We start from the raw sequence: 17,642 nt of genomic DNA on the forward strand, positions 1-17,642 counted from the left end.
GGTAAAGTTCTGCCCGTCGCTGCAAAGACTAGGGTTTCAAATCAACTCCCTAGAGCCTCCAGCTGGTCCTGCCGTCCTGGCGCTCCAACCACCATGTACGGACCAGGAAGGCAAGGTGGGGAGGGCTATTTGTGTCCTCCAGGTTGGCCAGGGGGGGGGGGGGGCTGTTCAGTTGGGCGAGGAACTAGGAGGAATAGTGTGAACCAACACTCCAAATTAGTTTAATAAGTCATTAAAGTTAAAGGTATGGGTAAGTGCTTTTCCTTCGTTTTGACCTGAGATCAGATTCTAAAAATGTCTTCTACATCCTGACAGTTTTCTGAAAAAGCCATGTTTCTATGTCAGTCGTTCTTCGATTTAAAAAAAATAGCAGACCTACAAGCTCGTAGCGCGCCACTCGGTGGCGCGCTATGAGCTATCTTTCAATAGCTAAAGCATAATAACATAATGCCAACACCAAAAGGGGTTCCCGCCCCAAAATGGGTTAAAGGCAGGGCTGAAGTGATTTTCTTTGGTTGAAATAAGTGTTAAATAGCTCTATATTGTGATAGTACTCATTGGTATAGTGCTCCCGCTTTTTTATTAAACGAAAACGCATTTTCAGGTCGGGATTGAACCTTTTTAACAAAAAAGAACTGTTTTAACCATGACTTACATGTGAAAAACCCACCAACCAACCACTTAGGCCCAGGTAAGTCAGTGACTAAACTGATCACTCATGTGAAGTAAGGGGCGCCTTGTTTTCCTTTTGTACGTCACTTGGTTACAGTTTTATTGATTCTTTCCTTTGTCCATCCTGGCTTGGCTCGTTTCTTGTATGAAACAAATTATTCCATAGACTTGGCTGGCAAACATCTTTGAGGGGCGCTAGCCCCTCCTATATGCACAGCTTTGTGTGTAGGTGTGTTTGAGCATGGAATGTGTTTGAGCTTGGAGTCGGAGTGTGTTTGTAGCACGGAATGTGATGATTTGATTGGCTGATGTATCATGATGCATGGTGATAAGAGCGCCCCTCACTTCACGGGTGTGAGGCTCTAAAACAAACATTAAAAGTCAATAGACTTGGCAGGTGGGGAGGGTTATCTCATCTAGTCCTCCAGGTTAGCCAGGGGGCCTGTTCAGTTGGGAGGGAACTAGGAGGAGTAACAACCTACACCTTAAAGTTAATAAGTTAGTCAAAATATACATTTTGGCCATTTGAAAGTAGCTGATCTACAAGCTCACAATGCGTTGCATCAAGATGTTTAAACATTTGAAAACTTGAAATGGACCTGGTACATTCTGCATAATGAGTATATTTTCTACTTTTCATACTTAAAAGTACATTTTGATTTTTGATACCAGTACTTCTGTACTTTTTTTACTCAATTAAGTTTTGGAAATTTTGAACTGGACTTTTACATTGCAGTATTGATATGATTAGAGAGAAGACTTCCGCACACCCGGTATCAGTATTGATATGATACCTTGATGTCCTTCCTGTGAAACGCCTTGATCTCAGGATATTTATTGTAAAAAGGATCTATGGGGTAAATGGTGCATTTATATAGCGCCTTTATCCAAGGTGCTTTGCATAGATTGTGCATGACATTCACCCCATTCACACACACATACATTCATTCATACACCGATGGCAGCGGAAACCATGCAAGGCACCAACCAGCACATCACAGCACAGGGTTCAGTCAGTGTCTTGCTCAAGGACACTTCGACACTAACAATAACTATAGTCTGGTTTCCCTGTGGCCAACCACACTCCATTTTATTTGTAACTTATGACTGCATAAAGTGTCTGAGCGTTGGCTCAGGGTAAAGTTTCTGCCCATCGCTGCAGAGACTAGGGTTTCAAATCCTCCACGGTGGAGACTCCAGCTGAGCGTGGCACTCCAACTAAAACAAATGGCCATGTTTGGAGGAAGGCAGGTGGGGAGGGTTACATCCAGGTTCCTTCAGGATGGCCCCAGGGAGCCTTTTCAGTTCTCATGCTGTCATTTTGCTAGTAGAACTTGTAATTCCACAGAGTCTTAAGAACGTATGGCTTGTATGTGAGGGGCCTGTCTGGCATTTTGGCACCAATAATGACATGCCCAAAATAGTGACATCACAAAGGTGTCATGTGGTTAACTTAAAAGCCACCACAATAAGTATATTTCCCCACATTTCACCAGAAATGCAACTGCTTTAACCAGGCAACGTCACTTTTTACAGGATTTGGAGTTTAGAGTTATAGGGCCCTATCTTGTGCCATCCCTTACCCCCTTATCCCTAAACTTGATGACAGTTAGTTTATCAACTATTTGCAACAGACTACATCAGATGTTAATTTGACAGAGAAATATGCAGACCTCCCTTACACACTAGACCCACTTCTATTGAAGGACAACAATGAATCAATTGAATCAACTATATTTGTTCAGACTCAGGGTCCAATAAAAACAGACAAGATAAAACACTGTATACAAAATAAACTATCAATTATACCAGTGCTTTCAAAAAGCAGATCGATACCTAGTTATAGGCTACTGAGGCTGGGGTTAGTCAGCAGCATAATTATAACGTTTTGAGACTCATTGAGCCGACACATACATTTGTACATTAGTACAGTAATAAAGCATGACACGTGTATACTCCCACCCACAGCAATCTGCAGTGCTTGCTTTCCTGAACTGAACTTAACCCACAAGGGGGCGGTATACAGGGAAGTGCAGTATGCTCTTCATAGATTTACCTTCACATCAAGTGAACACGAGTGAAATGTCCTCCCCAGCATGTTCGCTTGTAGACTTGTACGTGCCCGTTGGCCATCGGCCTACTTGAGGACGATGCAATTTGGGAACATAATAATACCCGTTGTCAACTTGTCATAGCACCCGTTTTAACTTTAAAATAATCAATTGGCAGGTGTGTTGTTGCCATGGCAACCAATATTGGCTGAGGCAGAGGCGCACAGGTGAGGGCACTTGGGCTGATTAGGCCCACTGGCAGAGCCTGGCCAGAGCCTTTTGTGGTGGTTCTGGAGAACCGCCGGCCCGACCGACTCGATACCGGGCACTGCACCCCCTGCGTTGGTGTGGAACGCGTGTGTCAAATGTGAAGTCGGTGGGGCAAACGGTTCTCGGGTTACGTGCATTACAACCGCACACACACACACATTATGCACGCACGCACGCAGACACACACACAGAGTTGTGGCGGCATTTATAGTAGGTTGTAGCCTGGCTAATAAGCCAGACTCAAATCACACTGTCAGGCAAATTCTTTTTGCCAACGGCTGATTCGATCTGGCTTATTAGCCAGGCTAAGTAGGATGCACACGGCTGCCATCTTGCCAGCAAAATAAATAACGTCAAACTCACCAACATTGCGGCTGTACGAAAAGCTACAGTAAAGCAACCCCCTGCTGCCTCCTGCATTATGTGCAGATTCTAAACAGATGGTACACATAGTCTTTATTCAGACCGCAGCCATCTTGCCAGCAAGGTGCTACAGAGGTGCTACTTCCCATAGCATCCAAACAGAAAAGTCCTATCTAATTATATTAAACGTCAAACTCACCAACATTGCAGCTGTAGGGAAAGCTTGAATTATCCTCTATCTGTAAAGTGTTTATTGTTTCATAAAAATCATCAATTCATAAAAAGTATGGAAGCGCTCGTTATCCGTAAAGCAACCTCCTGCTGCCTCCTGCACTATGTGCAAATTCAAAACAGGTGGTAGGCCTATGCATGGGCCGTTGAGTGATATTCAACGAGCGCTTCCAAACTCCAGCACTTAGTATAAAACAATCACATGCAAGGAATTTATTGATAGGAAGTAGCTCATAAAATGTCTACGGATTTGTATTAAACAAACACTTGTTGAGTGATACTCCAGCACAGAAAAAAATCATCAGGGAGTAAGATGTCTGCAGTGGATTTTTGGGCCTTCCTATACACAGGTTTAATGTTTGTCTTTAGTTGTTTGTTTAGTAAACACATTGTTTGACAATTAAGGGAACTTTTATGTCATATTGTCTCTTTATTGTTAATGGCGTTTAATGTTTGTGTTGGCACCGTTTGTTTCACATCACCATTTACAACACCTAATCAACATGAGTAGACTTTAATATAATATTAGCGCCCCTCACTTCAGGGTGTGATTTTTATTAAACAAACACATTGCAGATAAATCAAGCTTTCCGTAGGCTACAGCATGTTGGCGAGTTTTACGTTATTTAATACAATTAGATAGGACTGTTCTGGTGGATGAATGGGCTGTCTATGGGAAGTTGCACCGGTAGCACCTTGCTGGCAATTTCGGGTGGCTGGGGCTCCTTATAACAAGACAATTAAACTCACCCATTTTCCTTCCTTCAGCCAGTATATTGCCATACGTGTCTGCTTATTATAAGCGACCTTTTGCTTGTTTTCTGTAAAGTCGCTTGTAAATAAATTATTGGTAGCCTAGTTGCTGGTTGTGTTTCTAAAATCTCGGCCACTCGCTCACTCACTTCAGCATGGTGGTGTTACGATGAAATTGGTGACCTGCTGAAATATGTGTGTATACAATCGCATACTGTCAGTTGTCGTTTCCGAATGTAAATCAATGCAGTTTGTATATTTGCAGAGTTCAATAGCAGTATGCAGGCCACATATTTAAAGACCTCCATGTAAGTTTAAGTTATGTGAAGTCCACAAGATGGTCACACATTTTGGCAGGTCGCCAGTTTCACCAACACTGCCATGCTTGAGTGATCGAGTGTGAGTGAGCCAATGGATTTGGGGAGGGGTAGGCCTATTGGAATTTGGCTTTTAGCAGTTGCTTAATGTTGTTTGAACCAGTGGTTCCCACATTTCTTCACATCAATGAACCCCAGATTAATATGTAATTGTCCACTATTCCTAATAGTAAAGGTAAGATAAGGCCTCATGCATAACCCCCACAATACATTCACAGAAGGCACAAAAGTTCTTGCTGTGAGACGACGTTACATTACAATTCACATTATTAGAACATAATATTGCATCATAAGATTCATCAGGCAAATATAGAGCACTCAGACTAGCATCATCAGTTCTCCTGACACTACACTGACACCTAGAGGAAAGATTCAGCAACTTGTTGGTACTTAAATGTCATGGTTAGAACAGTATTGTTTAAAATATATTGAATCCATGCATGATACAATACATTTAAATGATACATAATTTCACTTTGTCACTTATCTTTTTCTGATAGCAATCATTGTAATAATTGCTATAGAGTGAATGTTCAGTAACATGGATCGTGCCATCTCCCCAGCTCTTTTGTAAAATCACACCCATGTGAAGTGACATAAACCCTCAAAGCTGGACATAGCGCCCCTCAAAAATACAGACATTTCGGGTCACGATACCAATATTTCATCCAATAAGGAGAGAGAAGTCAAACCTGCATAGCCAGCCTTCACCTGCCTTTGCAATAGAGCACCGAAGTCTGACGTCAATATCGGTAGAGGGCGCAAATCCACAGGTTTGTGTACTTTTTATTTGTCTGGAACCAGGCTATAACCAACCAACCAGGGCCCAGTATACTAATATGGAGCAGGACAAATCTAGGTACGCTCCCTACTTCAGTAAATTTAAGTGGTTAATGTACATCTCTGACCATACAGTATCTCCCCACATGAGGCCACAGCACAGTAAAAGCACCAGCTGTGTTCTCCTGGGTGGACTGACTTCTAATGTTGCGTTCACATGGATTGTCAAAGGAAGCCAATTAACATTATTTTTATATTTATTTGGTCATAAAAGTTCTGTGTAGTGAACAATAAAGCATTGATTAGGGTATAAAAACAGTTAAGATTTAAACAAAGAAAATGAAAACACTTGTTTTACAGCAGCATTATACAATTACATAGTATTCTACTCCAACCAGCTCAGCTCTTACTTCAACAGTTGGTGGCTTCAACACTGCGAGAGAAAACACTGAATAGATAAATTGACCAATCGCCAGGACTGTCATTTTGTAAATTGAAAAGGGTGCATTTATATAGCGCTGTTAGCCAAAGCGCTTTAGATTTGTGCATTACATTCACACACCGATGGCGGTGGAAATGCAAGGCACCAACCTGCACATCAGGAGCAATTAGGGGTTCAGTGTCTTGCTCAAGGACACTTCGACACAAACTCTGGAGGAGCCCACGGGATTGAACTGGGAACCATCCGGCCACTGGCCCTGAGCCACTTCATGTCCCCTTGTTATACTGTAGGCCTATGTTTACCAACTCTTTATATGGAATACGTCACTCAATCAGACTATATACACACACACGCTCGCACACACACACACACACACACAGACAGAGAAGTCCATTCAGGTTAGATGACCTTCATAAGGACAGCCAGTGAAAGGTAGAACTTTAACCAAAGTGAGGAAGTCTACCAGCGATAAGGGTGTGTGTGTGTGTGTGTGTGTGTGTGTGTGTGTGCGTGCGTGCACACATGTTGCGAAGGTCAGGGCAGGGAATTACTTTAGTCGATGTACTGTACACACATTTACACAAATGTGTGTAAGGACGCATGTACTGTACAGTATGTGTCTCAATATTGACAATACTGTGTACAGCACGTCTGTACATGCGTGCACACGTACGTATACACATGACATAATTCAAAGCATTAATGCAGTACCACTGTACCAGTTCAGAGCACATGCCATACAGAACGGCCTGTTTCCTTGGCATTGTGGAGAACTACAGTATGGCTGCTTGCAGCGTTCTGGAGGACCGATCATCCTTTCGACTTCACACTCAACGCTGCACTCCACTGGGAAGTCCAGCGGTTGAACAGTTCTCGAGATATATGAAGGACAGACAGATGGACAGAGCTTGGATTTATTATCTACAGTCACAATAGTGGTTTTCTAACGTTTTAATTTCAGGGACCCCATAATTTGGTTCCATTTGTACATTCTCAGAGTTCTAGACCCGTTTAGTACCAACTCAAAGGAACCCAGCGGGTCCCTGAAATCCACTTTGAGAACCACTGAGCTATAGTAAATTGTCTCCTTCCGACAACCGCTCATTAGCGCCTATTGATCACAGATTACCCAGCTGACAGAGCCATAAATGGCATTGATTAACATGTTGAACGGGACAACACGGCTGTGACATGAATCGGGGTCAATCATTAATTTCTCCGACCATAAAAAAGCTCTCGCCAACGGCAAGTGAAGTTTCCATTTTGTCTGGGTTACACATCAACAGCAAGGGCGTTTCACAGCGCTAAACCCAGGGAAAGGATTGGCCTTCACAGTAGCTGGAATGTTGCAAAACCTCAGACAGTTTTTTAATTCATGCTCTGTATCAAAGCGGTGTTGTACCGCTTTGCTGTAAGGCATACATAATCAAATATAAAATAAAATAAATAATCAGTGTCTCTGAGGTTTTCTTTTCTGGGTGAATTATTATGTATAATAGTACATCATTATGCTGTCAGCATGTCCCGCAGAAATATTTATCTGTATCTTTTGTAATGCCGAAGGCAATAAATACATATTTAAAAAAAGAAATATTTATGTGTGATGATGATGGAGAGTCCCCTGACTTTAGATGATGTTTTGTCTCCGAGATACGGATATTTAGAGGTTGGGACGAATTTGTATAAAGTACAACGATGCCCAGGTCTGACATTATTACCACACAATTATAATTCTTAAAATGGATTAGTATTGTCCATGGCAGTCCAGCCCAGCTCTATCTGAACTCTGCCAAAGCGACACTGTGCTGGTGCTTTGTCTTCGACGAAGGCGATGAAGACGAGTTGACGGGCGTGAGCGTGACGCTGTAGAGGTTGGCGACGAACGCTTCCCAGCCTCGACGGAAGGCTCGGTCCAGGGCCTGGTGGGTAACGAGAGGGCAAAGGTCATTTCAACTCGACGGGCAACACGGAGCAGTGGTTCTCAAACCATTTCGTGTCAAATGAACAGTGTAAAAAGATTCTCACATTCTTTACTTGAGTAAAAGTATCAATACGACAGCTTGTACAGTAGATCAGCTATTATCAAATGGCCAAAATATATGCAGGGCTGAAGTGGATGTATGTTTTAATAATAATCGAAATCTACAAAGTAACTAAAAGTTTCAAAGTGGAGTGGAGTAAAAGTACAATATTTGCCTCAGAGATGTAGTGGACTAAAAGTAAAAGTATTTAAAATCAGAAATACTCCAGTAAAGTAAAAGTACCTCAAAATTGTACTTAAGTACAGTACTTGAATAAATGTACACCACTGGTTCTCAGGCCCTTTCATGCCAAATTAATACATATTTAGCTGCAGAAAATATCTTGTGAAATATCTCTCAAAATATCTTGTGCCAGGAACCCCCTACAATATTTGCGTTCAAATGTTTCAAAAATACCCCCACAAGGACCTCTGGCCGTCCCCGGACCCCACTTTGAGAACCTCTGGCACAGAGAAGGGGTAATGACCGTGCAAAGGATGCAATAGTGTGGAACACTGGTTTTCAACCTTTTTCATAGCAAGGCCCCATTATTGTTTGAGAGTTTGAGCCACGAACGACCATTTGATGAGATTTAGATGTGCTAGAATTTTGTTATCATTGGATAGGATTCCATTCTCTAATTATGTAGACTTCTTGTAAATTAATTTACAAAGAAGTAATGCATATGTTTAACAATGATTTAACTCTTGAGTCATTTTACACACTCAAAACAAGTGAAAGAACTAATAAGGGTCCATTTGGTGAGGACGTGATCACACAGAGCTCTACACTTCTCTTAGCCGATGTGTGTGATGAGGGTGATCGTTCAAAAATAGCAGACCTTCACAACGCATCGCGACGTGTCGTAAGCGTGTAGATCAACTATATTTACCGGTAGCTACTCTTGCCTGACACTGTCATACGACTATAAGAAAATATGAAAACGTGAAATATGGAGATACAAGGTTTCTGCTCGACAGCGGCGATTATGTAAGAAATATGAGTGATTAGCTGCGAACGGAGATTGAGTATTTTATGAATGAACAAACTGTGTTTGGAATGATCTCTGACCTCAAATAAGATCGGACATAAACCCTAGAAAGGAATGCTGGTGAGACGGAGGAGGTGATTGGTTAATGGCAATGGAATGTTTATGGTGTGGGCATACTGGGCGGGGGGTCAGTGGATGACAGAGCAGTGTGTGTGTGTGTGTGTGTGTGTGTGTGTGTTGAAGGAGGGGTAATTTGGAAAAACTGGAAGTCGAAAATCTCTGCAATTACATGAGACAGGTAGTATTACATGTGGTAAAAACCACTCAAACCAGACTTATACATCTATTGTGTGTGTGTGTGTGTGTGTGTGTGTGTGTGTGTGTGTGTGTGTGTCCAGAAGACAGTTGTACCCCTTCAATGGGACCATAGAGGTCATTTAGTCATTTTGTGCACCTATGGTCACCTCACATACATTGTAGGCTACCTGGTGCACACTGAAAGCCTGCCAACCAAAGAACCAAATTAACGTCACTTCTTCAACTTTACATTTTGACGCTGAATGTAGGCAGAAACTTGGATTGCATTAGTGTACCTGTTGCTTCCTGTGCACGACAACAAGCCACAAGGGGAAAATAGGGCCCTATACTGGATACACCTCCCGTATTTCATAATGTCTTCATGTTGAATCATCATGAATCATACGTAGGTTCTTACTGTAGCTTACATGATATGATTCATGATGACTATTTTATGTATTTGATGTAATACCATGTTTTTGTTCTTGTTTACTGTAAATCGCTCAGATTAAGAGCGTCTGCTAAATGCCTAAATTGTAAATTGAAATTGTAATGTTTTTTTTGGTGTGCGACAGTGACGCAAAAGTAGTGAAAATAGCCAATCTACACGCTGCAACAAGTTGTAAGCAAGTTATAGATCTGCTATTTATAATTTTCACCTACTGTATAATGACATAACAAGTTTAAAGTGGTAAAGTGTCAGGGGGATTTAATAAGCATTGAACCAATGAAAGCTATTAAGTTATGAACTTGTGACTAAGTTTCCTTCCATTTCCTTTCCATTTCCTGAAGTTCTAGTTTTGGAAATGCAAGGTTTCCGCCCGACAGCAGCGATCCTATTGTATGGAGAAACAGGGCCACAATCATACTTTTAGTTTTAGCACATTCTGCAAATAATGCAGTTCACATATCTTTCAAGTTTCAATATATCTCTGCTGTTGAGTTTAGGAGGTTTTTGTCGAAGCTACTTTTCATTTGTTCAATATTTCTTTCATCAACACACAGACGTAAAGGGCGTTCAATAGCATTGATTTATGAAACAAAAATGAAAAAAAAAAAAGCTCAAAAATGGAGTTAGGTTGTTTCTTCAACAATATAGAACATTTAGACGAGAAATTAGATCTGGTACTTTTTTCTAGGCACTAAGGAATTTCTATCAAGGATATTAACTTAGCAAAAAGGTGGTTTGTTGTTTGTTTGTGATAAAAGGCCGATTTTGAGAGTGAACTAAATTTCTGTTTCTCGACGTAAAAGTCTCCGGGCTCCATCTTGCGCCACCCTTAATCCTAAGTATTTGCCATTTTTTACTATTTTGAAAAACATTTTAAAATAGTTCAACTAGCCTAATCTACATCGAGACATTGTGAGCTTGTAGATTTGAACTACTGTTTTTAAAAATAGTAAAAAATGGCAAATTAATTTAGGGATAAGGGTTAAGGGCGCAAGATATAGCCCTCCATTTCTGAAATGCGACTATTCCGATTTGGGGTAAATCTATGAAGTACAAACAATGGTACATGCAATCCAACCCCAGGTTCCACCAAAGTTCAACGTCTCTTTATCGTCTGTAAACATGAAGTAGAAGACAAGGGAAACATTCCTATCAGGGATTACCTCATGGCTCGGTGACATGGAGCAACCAGGCTGTACTTTGACCCTAAGAGTATCATTATTATTAGGGGGGTATAAAAGTCTCCATGGTGACTATAGCTTAGCATACAGCGCAGTACGAGGAAAACTGTTGTACTCTTGGAACGCAGACAGTGAAACTGGACAGATTACGTCACGTCAACAGAATTAATCTGTTAATAGGGCAGGGTAAAGGCTAATTCTGTGCGTGCGTGCGATTGAGAATTTAGGTATTGGTTATTATCAGTGAGATTACGTTTAGGATAAGGATAAGGAATGTGAGTCAAAAGTTTACAAAATCAACAAATTAAAATGGCCTACAGAAACTCTTGAAAACAAATAATTAACTTTAAAAGCCCTATTTTGTTTTTACTTTGTCGTATGACATGTCGTGCAAAAATAACTGATCTGCAGGCTTAAAACAAGTCTTTAATGTGCTAGTTTGAAAATGTTTGAAAAGCATTGATTTTAGTGAACATTTCTCGTTTTTTGTGACGTGCCCAAAACAGTTGGCTCTCTCACCTTGCGGTAGGTCTTCACTGTGTGCCTCTTCACCACCTTCATCCCCTGCTCCTGCTCTCTCCTCATCCTCATCTCCTCCTCTCCCACCTCCTCCTCCTCCTCTTCCTCTCTTCCTCTCTTCTTGTCTCTTATGAGGACCTGGTCGTCCTCTTCCTCCCGGAAGTGGATGCGTGCGGCCTCCTCCGTCCCTCGCCCCTCCAGCTCTTCCTCCGTCTCCTTCTTCTTCACGCTCTCCAAGCCCAATTCTTCCGGCTCCGTCCCGGTGACCCCTGGGGCGGCAGGCGACATGGCGTCGGGCCCGCTCTCCGTGCCCGGGGTGGGCTTCCCGTCTTGGGGCGCTGGGTCCTCCTCGGGCTCTGCCTCCTTCTGCTTCTTCCTGGTGCTTCGTCTCCATCTGCTGCTGATACGGCTGGGTTTCCTGCAGAGGAGAGTCTCCCCGTCGTCCATCAACCCCTCGAAGTCGAAGGTCTCCTCTAGCCTCTCTCCATGGCCGCGCGGGGCGGTTGTGGGCCCGCTGCCGTCCGTAGTGCTGTTCTGCTTCTCCTCCTCGGTGTCCCGCTCTCCGCTGGCGCTGGCCGGCTCGTCCAGGCGGCCGTAGAAGCCGCTCGCTTTGTCCAGGAACTTGGGGGCCCGGAGGGAGCTCCGAACGGAACTCATCCTGGAGGTCTTGCCGATCGCCATCTTCTGTTCTGCCTCTGGTCTCCACTCACTCGCCTGTCTTTAGTTTTTTGTTGCTGAAAGGGAGAAATAGAACAGGAAAGATATTAGTTTAATGCCGTTGATAGCCTAATCATCTTTCTCCCTCTCTCGCACACATGCACACAACCATCATGTGTAGATAAGAGAGATAATGCCATATTACACTGGAGGTCAGTGGAAGATATCTCCTTTATCAGTCCCTTCCTGAGAGGAGAGGAATGCTGCTGGCTGAATGCACGTGTGCGCTCACGGTTTTGTGTGTGTCTCAACGGCTTGCAGTCGGTGTTATCAGGGATATGCAGATAAGCATTATGTCTGAAGACACCATGTTCCAAAACATACATTGTTGTATACACAAATGACCCAACAGGACGGGAGGACTTTGACGTTCATTTAACCTGTCGAACCGTTCACTGCTGCCAAAACCAATCAGTGTGTTTATCTTCTGCGTGTCAGTGTCAGCCTGATGCCCTACGCAGCACACATAACCACGTCCTACCTGCCGTCACCAGTTTTGGGCAATGTCTTTCTAAGCAAAACAATATATGTTATCAAAGACCTTTCTACTAACGTTTTCCATGAATTTCTTGAAAAATTTTCATCTCTTTTTAAAACCCATTTTGACCTGAGATCAGATTCTAAAAATGTCTTCTACATCCTGACAGTTTTCTGAAAAAGCTATGTTTCTATGTCAGTCGATCTGCTATTTTTCAATAGCTAAAGCATGACATAATGCTAGCACCAAAAGGGGTTCCTGCCCAAAATGGGTTAAAACATTTCAAAAGTAGCATTATGTTCAAGCTCACACAACACGTCACTTTAGTAGAGCTTATACCGTAGATGTGGTATTTTCACCATTTTTCGTACAATGACGTGGCCTAGATACGTAGGGGCTTAAGTGGCTAAAGTATCGTTAATCTGATAAAGAATTCAAATATCCCAAGGCTACAGAAACTTCACTTAATGTTGGTGGACACATGTCTCTCTCTCCTAAAACTGTGATCTTGTAAATAAACATGGTAGAACCTAGTCGAAATGTCCATAGGGCTGAAGTGGTTTAATGTAAGTTTTGTAATAATAATACAAATCTACAAAGTAACTTAAGTTGTAACTAAAGTTTTCAAATAAGTAGAAGTAAAAGTATTGGAAATTTGAAATACTCAAGTAACGTACAAATACCTCAAAATTGTACTTAGCAATAGACTATATAGACAGTGTATACCGGTAGTCTATTATATTGTAATACAATACATTACTGTGTACTGATGTTTCTTTTTGGCCATACACACCCCCACACTCTAATCTATCCACCATCACAATACCAGTTTGTATTTAGAGGTCCAGAAGCTACACATGGAAACCACCCAAACTAAGTGACTAATAGGATAACAGGCAGGTAGCGCATGAAAGCGGACTGCAGACATCACTAAGACATACATAGAAACTGTGTCAGAGACAATGGAAGAGAACCATTTGAACAAGTGCCAAAGAACAGCCTCGGGAGGAAGGAACTTTAACTGAATATAGCACACAAACATGACATTTTAAATTGAGTAATTGAGTAAAAGAGAGAGAGGGAGAGAGAGAGAAAGAAAACAAGACAGCGTTTACCTGCTCTTTCCTGTGTTGTGCGCTTGTGTACGACGTCTGCCAGTGAACTCTGTTTGCTGTCTCTCTCTCTCTTGCTGGACTCTGTGCTTGGAGCTAAGGTTACACCCCTCACACACACACACCGTGCCTAAACCTGTCAGCATAGCGTCACCAAAGCAAGCGTGCACACGGGTGCACACAGGTACACACCGCGCACACACACACACACACACACACACACACACACACACACACACACACACAGACACACACACAAAGTTGTCCAGTTTATGTTTTTAGTAACATTTTACAGAACACAGAAAGACGATCTGTAAGACAGAGAGACATCTATTCTTGTTTTTTTTAGATATTCAGTGCTTGACACAACACAACACAATTACACAACACAACACAACGCAACCTATAGACTGTCAATAAACAGTTAAGCTCACAGAAGAGCTTGCATCAGAAAGGGACATCCTACTCAGAATATCTACATACAACTACAATCAGCTGTTATTATTATTATTATTAACTACAATCAGCTGTGATAGACGGAGGAGAGTGGCCTTCAGTTCAAACCAGACGTTTGTGTCTTATCCCTAGGGCTATACAGTTTCATTAATCTTTTTGCTTACAGTCTTTTTTCCCAGGGCTTGGCGTTTGAAATCGTTTTAGCCCACTTATCAGAAGGCCTGTATTGTTTCCATCACGTTTGTGGCTGGAGTCAGAAAACAGACCTCAATAATAACAGTTTTGTCCTTAAAGTTGGCGCACACTGAACACTGATTAACTTATCCTAATTCACCGGTCGGATGAACAGGCTGCGCTCTACACTCTCTATGCTTGCGGTATCAACAAGGATTTGTCTCTGCCTCACTTTAAAGTAGGCGTAAAAAGATAAAAAAGACTGAGCTTGGTCACTGAATGTTGATCCCACTGTTGGCACGGTAAACACTGCACTCACTGGGTGGGACAGGGTGTGTGTGTGTGTGTGTGTGTGTGTGTGTGTGTGATACCAATACATCCTGAGAACAGAGACAGGGATAAATGGACTAAACTCCAGGATGAAGCCATATAGCACACAAACAGATTCATACTGTAATGTATACACACAGACAGACACTGACGTCCATACATACTCATATACAGTACACACCACTGCATTCCCTTTCTGCTTTTGTGGAGTTCATTGAGACACACACACACACACACACACACACACACACACACGCACGCACACACTAGATGGAGCATAATGAGCGTTATTATTCCCAGAGTGAAAGCGTGACAGTGTTTGGCTGACGATACACTCATTATCCTCACAGACACAGGTGTGAAACTCGACCTTGCAGCGACGAGGCACACACGGTAATAAAAACCTCCGTCTGACTGACTGTGCAGAATCCTCCTCCTTCACGAGCTTTGAATCATCATCGTCGCATGTGTCTGGCCTTGTAAGTAGCTAACCACCTCTTACTCACCTGTCGACACCACCCACCAGCGTGTGTGTGTGTGTGTGTGTTACTATACTTGTGCGAGGGCCAAATGTCCCCACAAGTATAGTAGAATTTAAGAAATGGGCATTATGAGGACCATTTTCCTGGCCCTCACACGAGAAGTTGGTTGTTTCATGGTTTAAAAGCAGTGCTTGTGTTTTACGGCATTCCACTCATTTTCAACATTTTACTGTCATTAATTAATATACCTTAGAGATTAAATAATTAAAAAAGTCCCCCCATTCTGCGTTTCCTAGAACTGGAGGTCTGAAAAGGTATATTAATGACATAGTAAAATGTTGAAAATGAGTGGTATTCCCCTTTAAATACAATACTACAACTACAATTATCTCAAAATTGTTATGCAAGTACAGCACTTTGAAAAAAAAATTACTTTACACCACTGGGTTTAGGATTAGACATTTCGATATTAGGTCTAAATGTTAGGGTTGGAGTTATGCCTGATTTAATAGTTGTGTACCGGTGTTGCACTGCAGAAATAGCAGATTTAAAAGCTTGTTAATAATAATAAACTGTATTTATATAGTACCTTTCATACATAAAATGCAACCCAAAAAATAACAATCAGCGGACTAAAATATATACAAATGACGTTGCTCACAACGTAATTTGTATATATTTTGTCTTGTATTGACCTGCTTTTTTGTTTTTCGGCATTCCGCTGATTGTTATTTTTTATGTCAGCATTTTCCGGATTGAGGGTTAGGTTTACAAAAAAGTGGTACAAATGGCATTCATAAATCACCATCATGAAATGCTGATGTCCTCACAAGTATAGTAATACAAACGTGTGTGTGTGTGTGTGTGTGTGTGTGTGTGTGTGTGTGTGTGTGTGGTATAGGGAACCTGTGTGTTGTGCACTGAGGTACACAGATACCGTTCCATATATGGTCATTGTCCGGGCAGCCAACCACGTGAGGGCGTAGCGGCATGTCAATCACTCAGCCTTGGAAACGGGCCAGGTGGGTGGCGGTTCGAGAAGCTCCGCCCCCCCGCCCTATGATAGGCCAGGAAGAGCTGCCAGGTGGGTGACCATGGCAACGATCAAGCAGAGGCAGGTCGTGGCTGGATGGATACCGCAGCAGGGCAATTAGCACAAAGGCAGTGACGTTATTTATCACGTCTGAGAGAGAGAGAGAGAGAGACAGACACACACTCTCACTCACATTCACTCGCACAGACCAGGGGTTCTCAACCAGTGGTCCGGGGACCACCAGTGGTCCTTGAGGGGGTTCCAGGTGAGTGTTGCAATGGGCCTGGTACCCATGTACCCGTCTAACTACTTCAAAAACGTCAATCAAGCCCACAATCACAACACAAACGCCGTTCAACCCAGATTTGGCACGAACAAGGGTTTAAATGTGTTCTCCTGGTATGCCACCAAAATGTGGAATGCCTTACCAACAGCCATAAACAACTTTAAGTCCATTTTGATACCAATACTTTTGTACTTTTACTCAAGTAAATTTTGAATTCCGGACTTATTTAACAGCTAGAGCAGGGGTTTTCAACTGATTATGAACCAGGGACCACCACCCTGACTGAGAATCAACCTGGGGACCACCACCCTGACTATAGAATCAACCTGGGGACCACCACCCTGACTGAGAATCAACCTGGGGACCACCACCCTGACTATAGAATCAACCTGGGGACCACCACCCTGACTGAGAATCAACCTGGGGACCACCACCCTGACTATAGAATCAACCTGGGGACCACCACCCTGACTGAGAATCAACCTGGGGACCACCACCCTGACTATAGAATCAACCTGGGGACCACCACCCTGACTGAGAATCAACCTGGGGACCACCACCCTGACTATAGAATCAAGCTGGGGACCACCACCCTGACTATAGAATTAACCTGGGGACCACCACCCTGACTTAGAATCAACCTGGGGACCACCACCCTGACTGATTGAATGAACCTGGGGACCACCACCCTTGATTGAGAATCAACCTGGGGACCACCACCCTGACTGAGAATCAACCTGGGGACCACCACCCTGACTGAGAATCAACCTGGGGACCACCACCCTGACTGAATCAACCTGGGGACCACCACCCTGACTGAGAATCAACCTGGGACCACCACCCTGACTGAGAATCAACCTGGGGACCACCACCCTGACTGAGAATCAACCTGGGGACCACCACCCTGACTATAGAATCAACCTGGGGACCACCACCCTGACTATAGAATCAACCTGGGGACCACCACCCTGACTATAGAATCAACCAGGGACCACCACCCTGACTGAATCAACCTGGGGAAAACCACCCTGACTGAGAATCAACCTGGGGACCACCACCCTGACTGAGAATCAACCTGGGGACCACCACCCTGACTATAGAATGAACCTGGGGACCACCACCCTGACTGAGAATCAACCTGCGGACCATTGTTGTGTTGGGAGGGGGGATATGGT

At 43.0% G+C, this 17,642-nt stretch overlaps 1 protein-coding gene across 1 annotated transcript; it reads right to left on the reverse strand.

Annotated features, from left to right (window-relative positions):
• Window positions 1–6,795: 6,795 nt before the first annotated feature.
• LOC310875384 (uncharacterized protein) lies at window positions 6,796–13,768 on the reverse strand. The gene is made up of 3 exons (XM_083788593.1): window positions 13,710–13,768; window positions 11,400–12,133; window positions 6,796–7,858 (listed from the first exon to the last, which is right to left on the reverse strand). Exons 2-3 carry the CDS (start codon window positions 12,078–12,080, stop codon window positions 7,715–7,717), a joined length of 825 nt encoding a protein of 274 aa, XP_083644719.1. The 5' UTR covers window positions 12,081–12,133; window positions 13,710–13,768; the 3' UTR covers window positions 6,796–7,714.
• Window positions 13,769–17,642: the final 3,874 nt, after the last annotated feature.

This window comes from Protomyctophum parallelum, assembly GCF_964188405.1.
Source record: "Protomyctophum parallelum genome assembly, chromosome: 18".
NCBI lineage: Eukaryota > Metazoa > Chordata > Actinopteri > Myctophiformes > Myctophidae > Protomyctophum > Protomyctophum parallelum.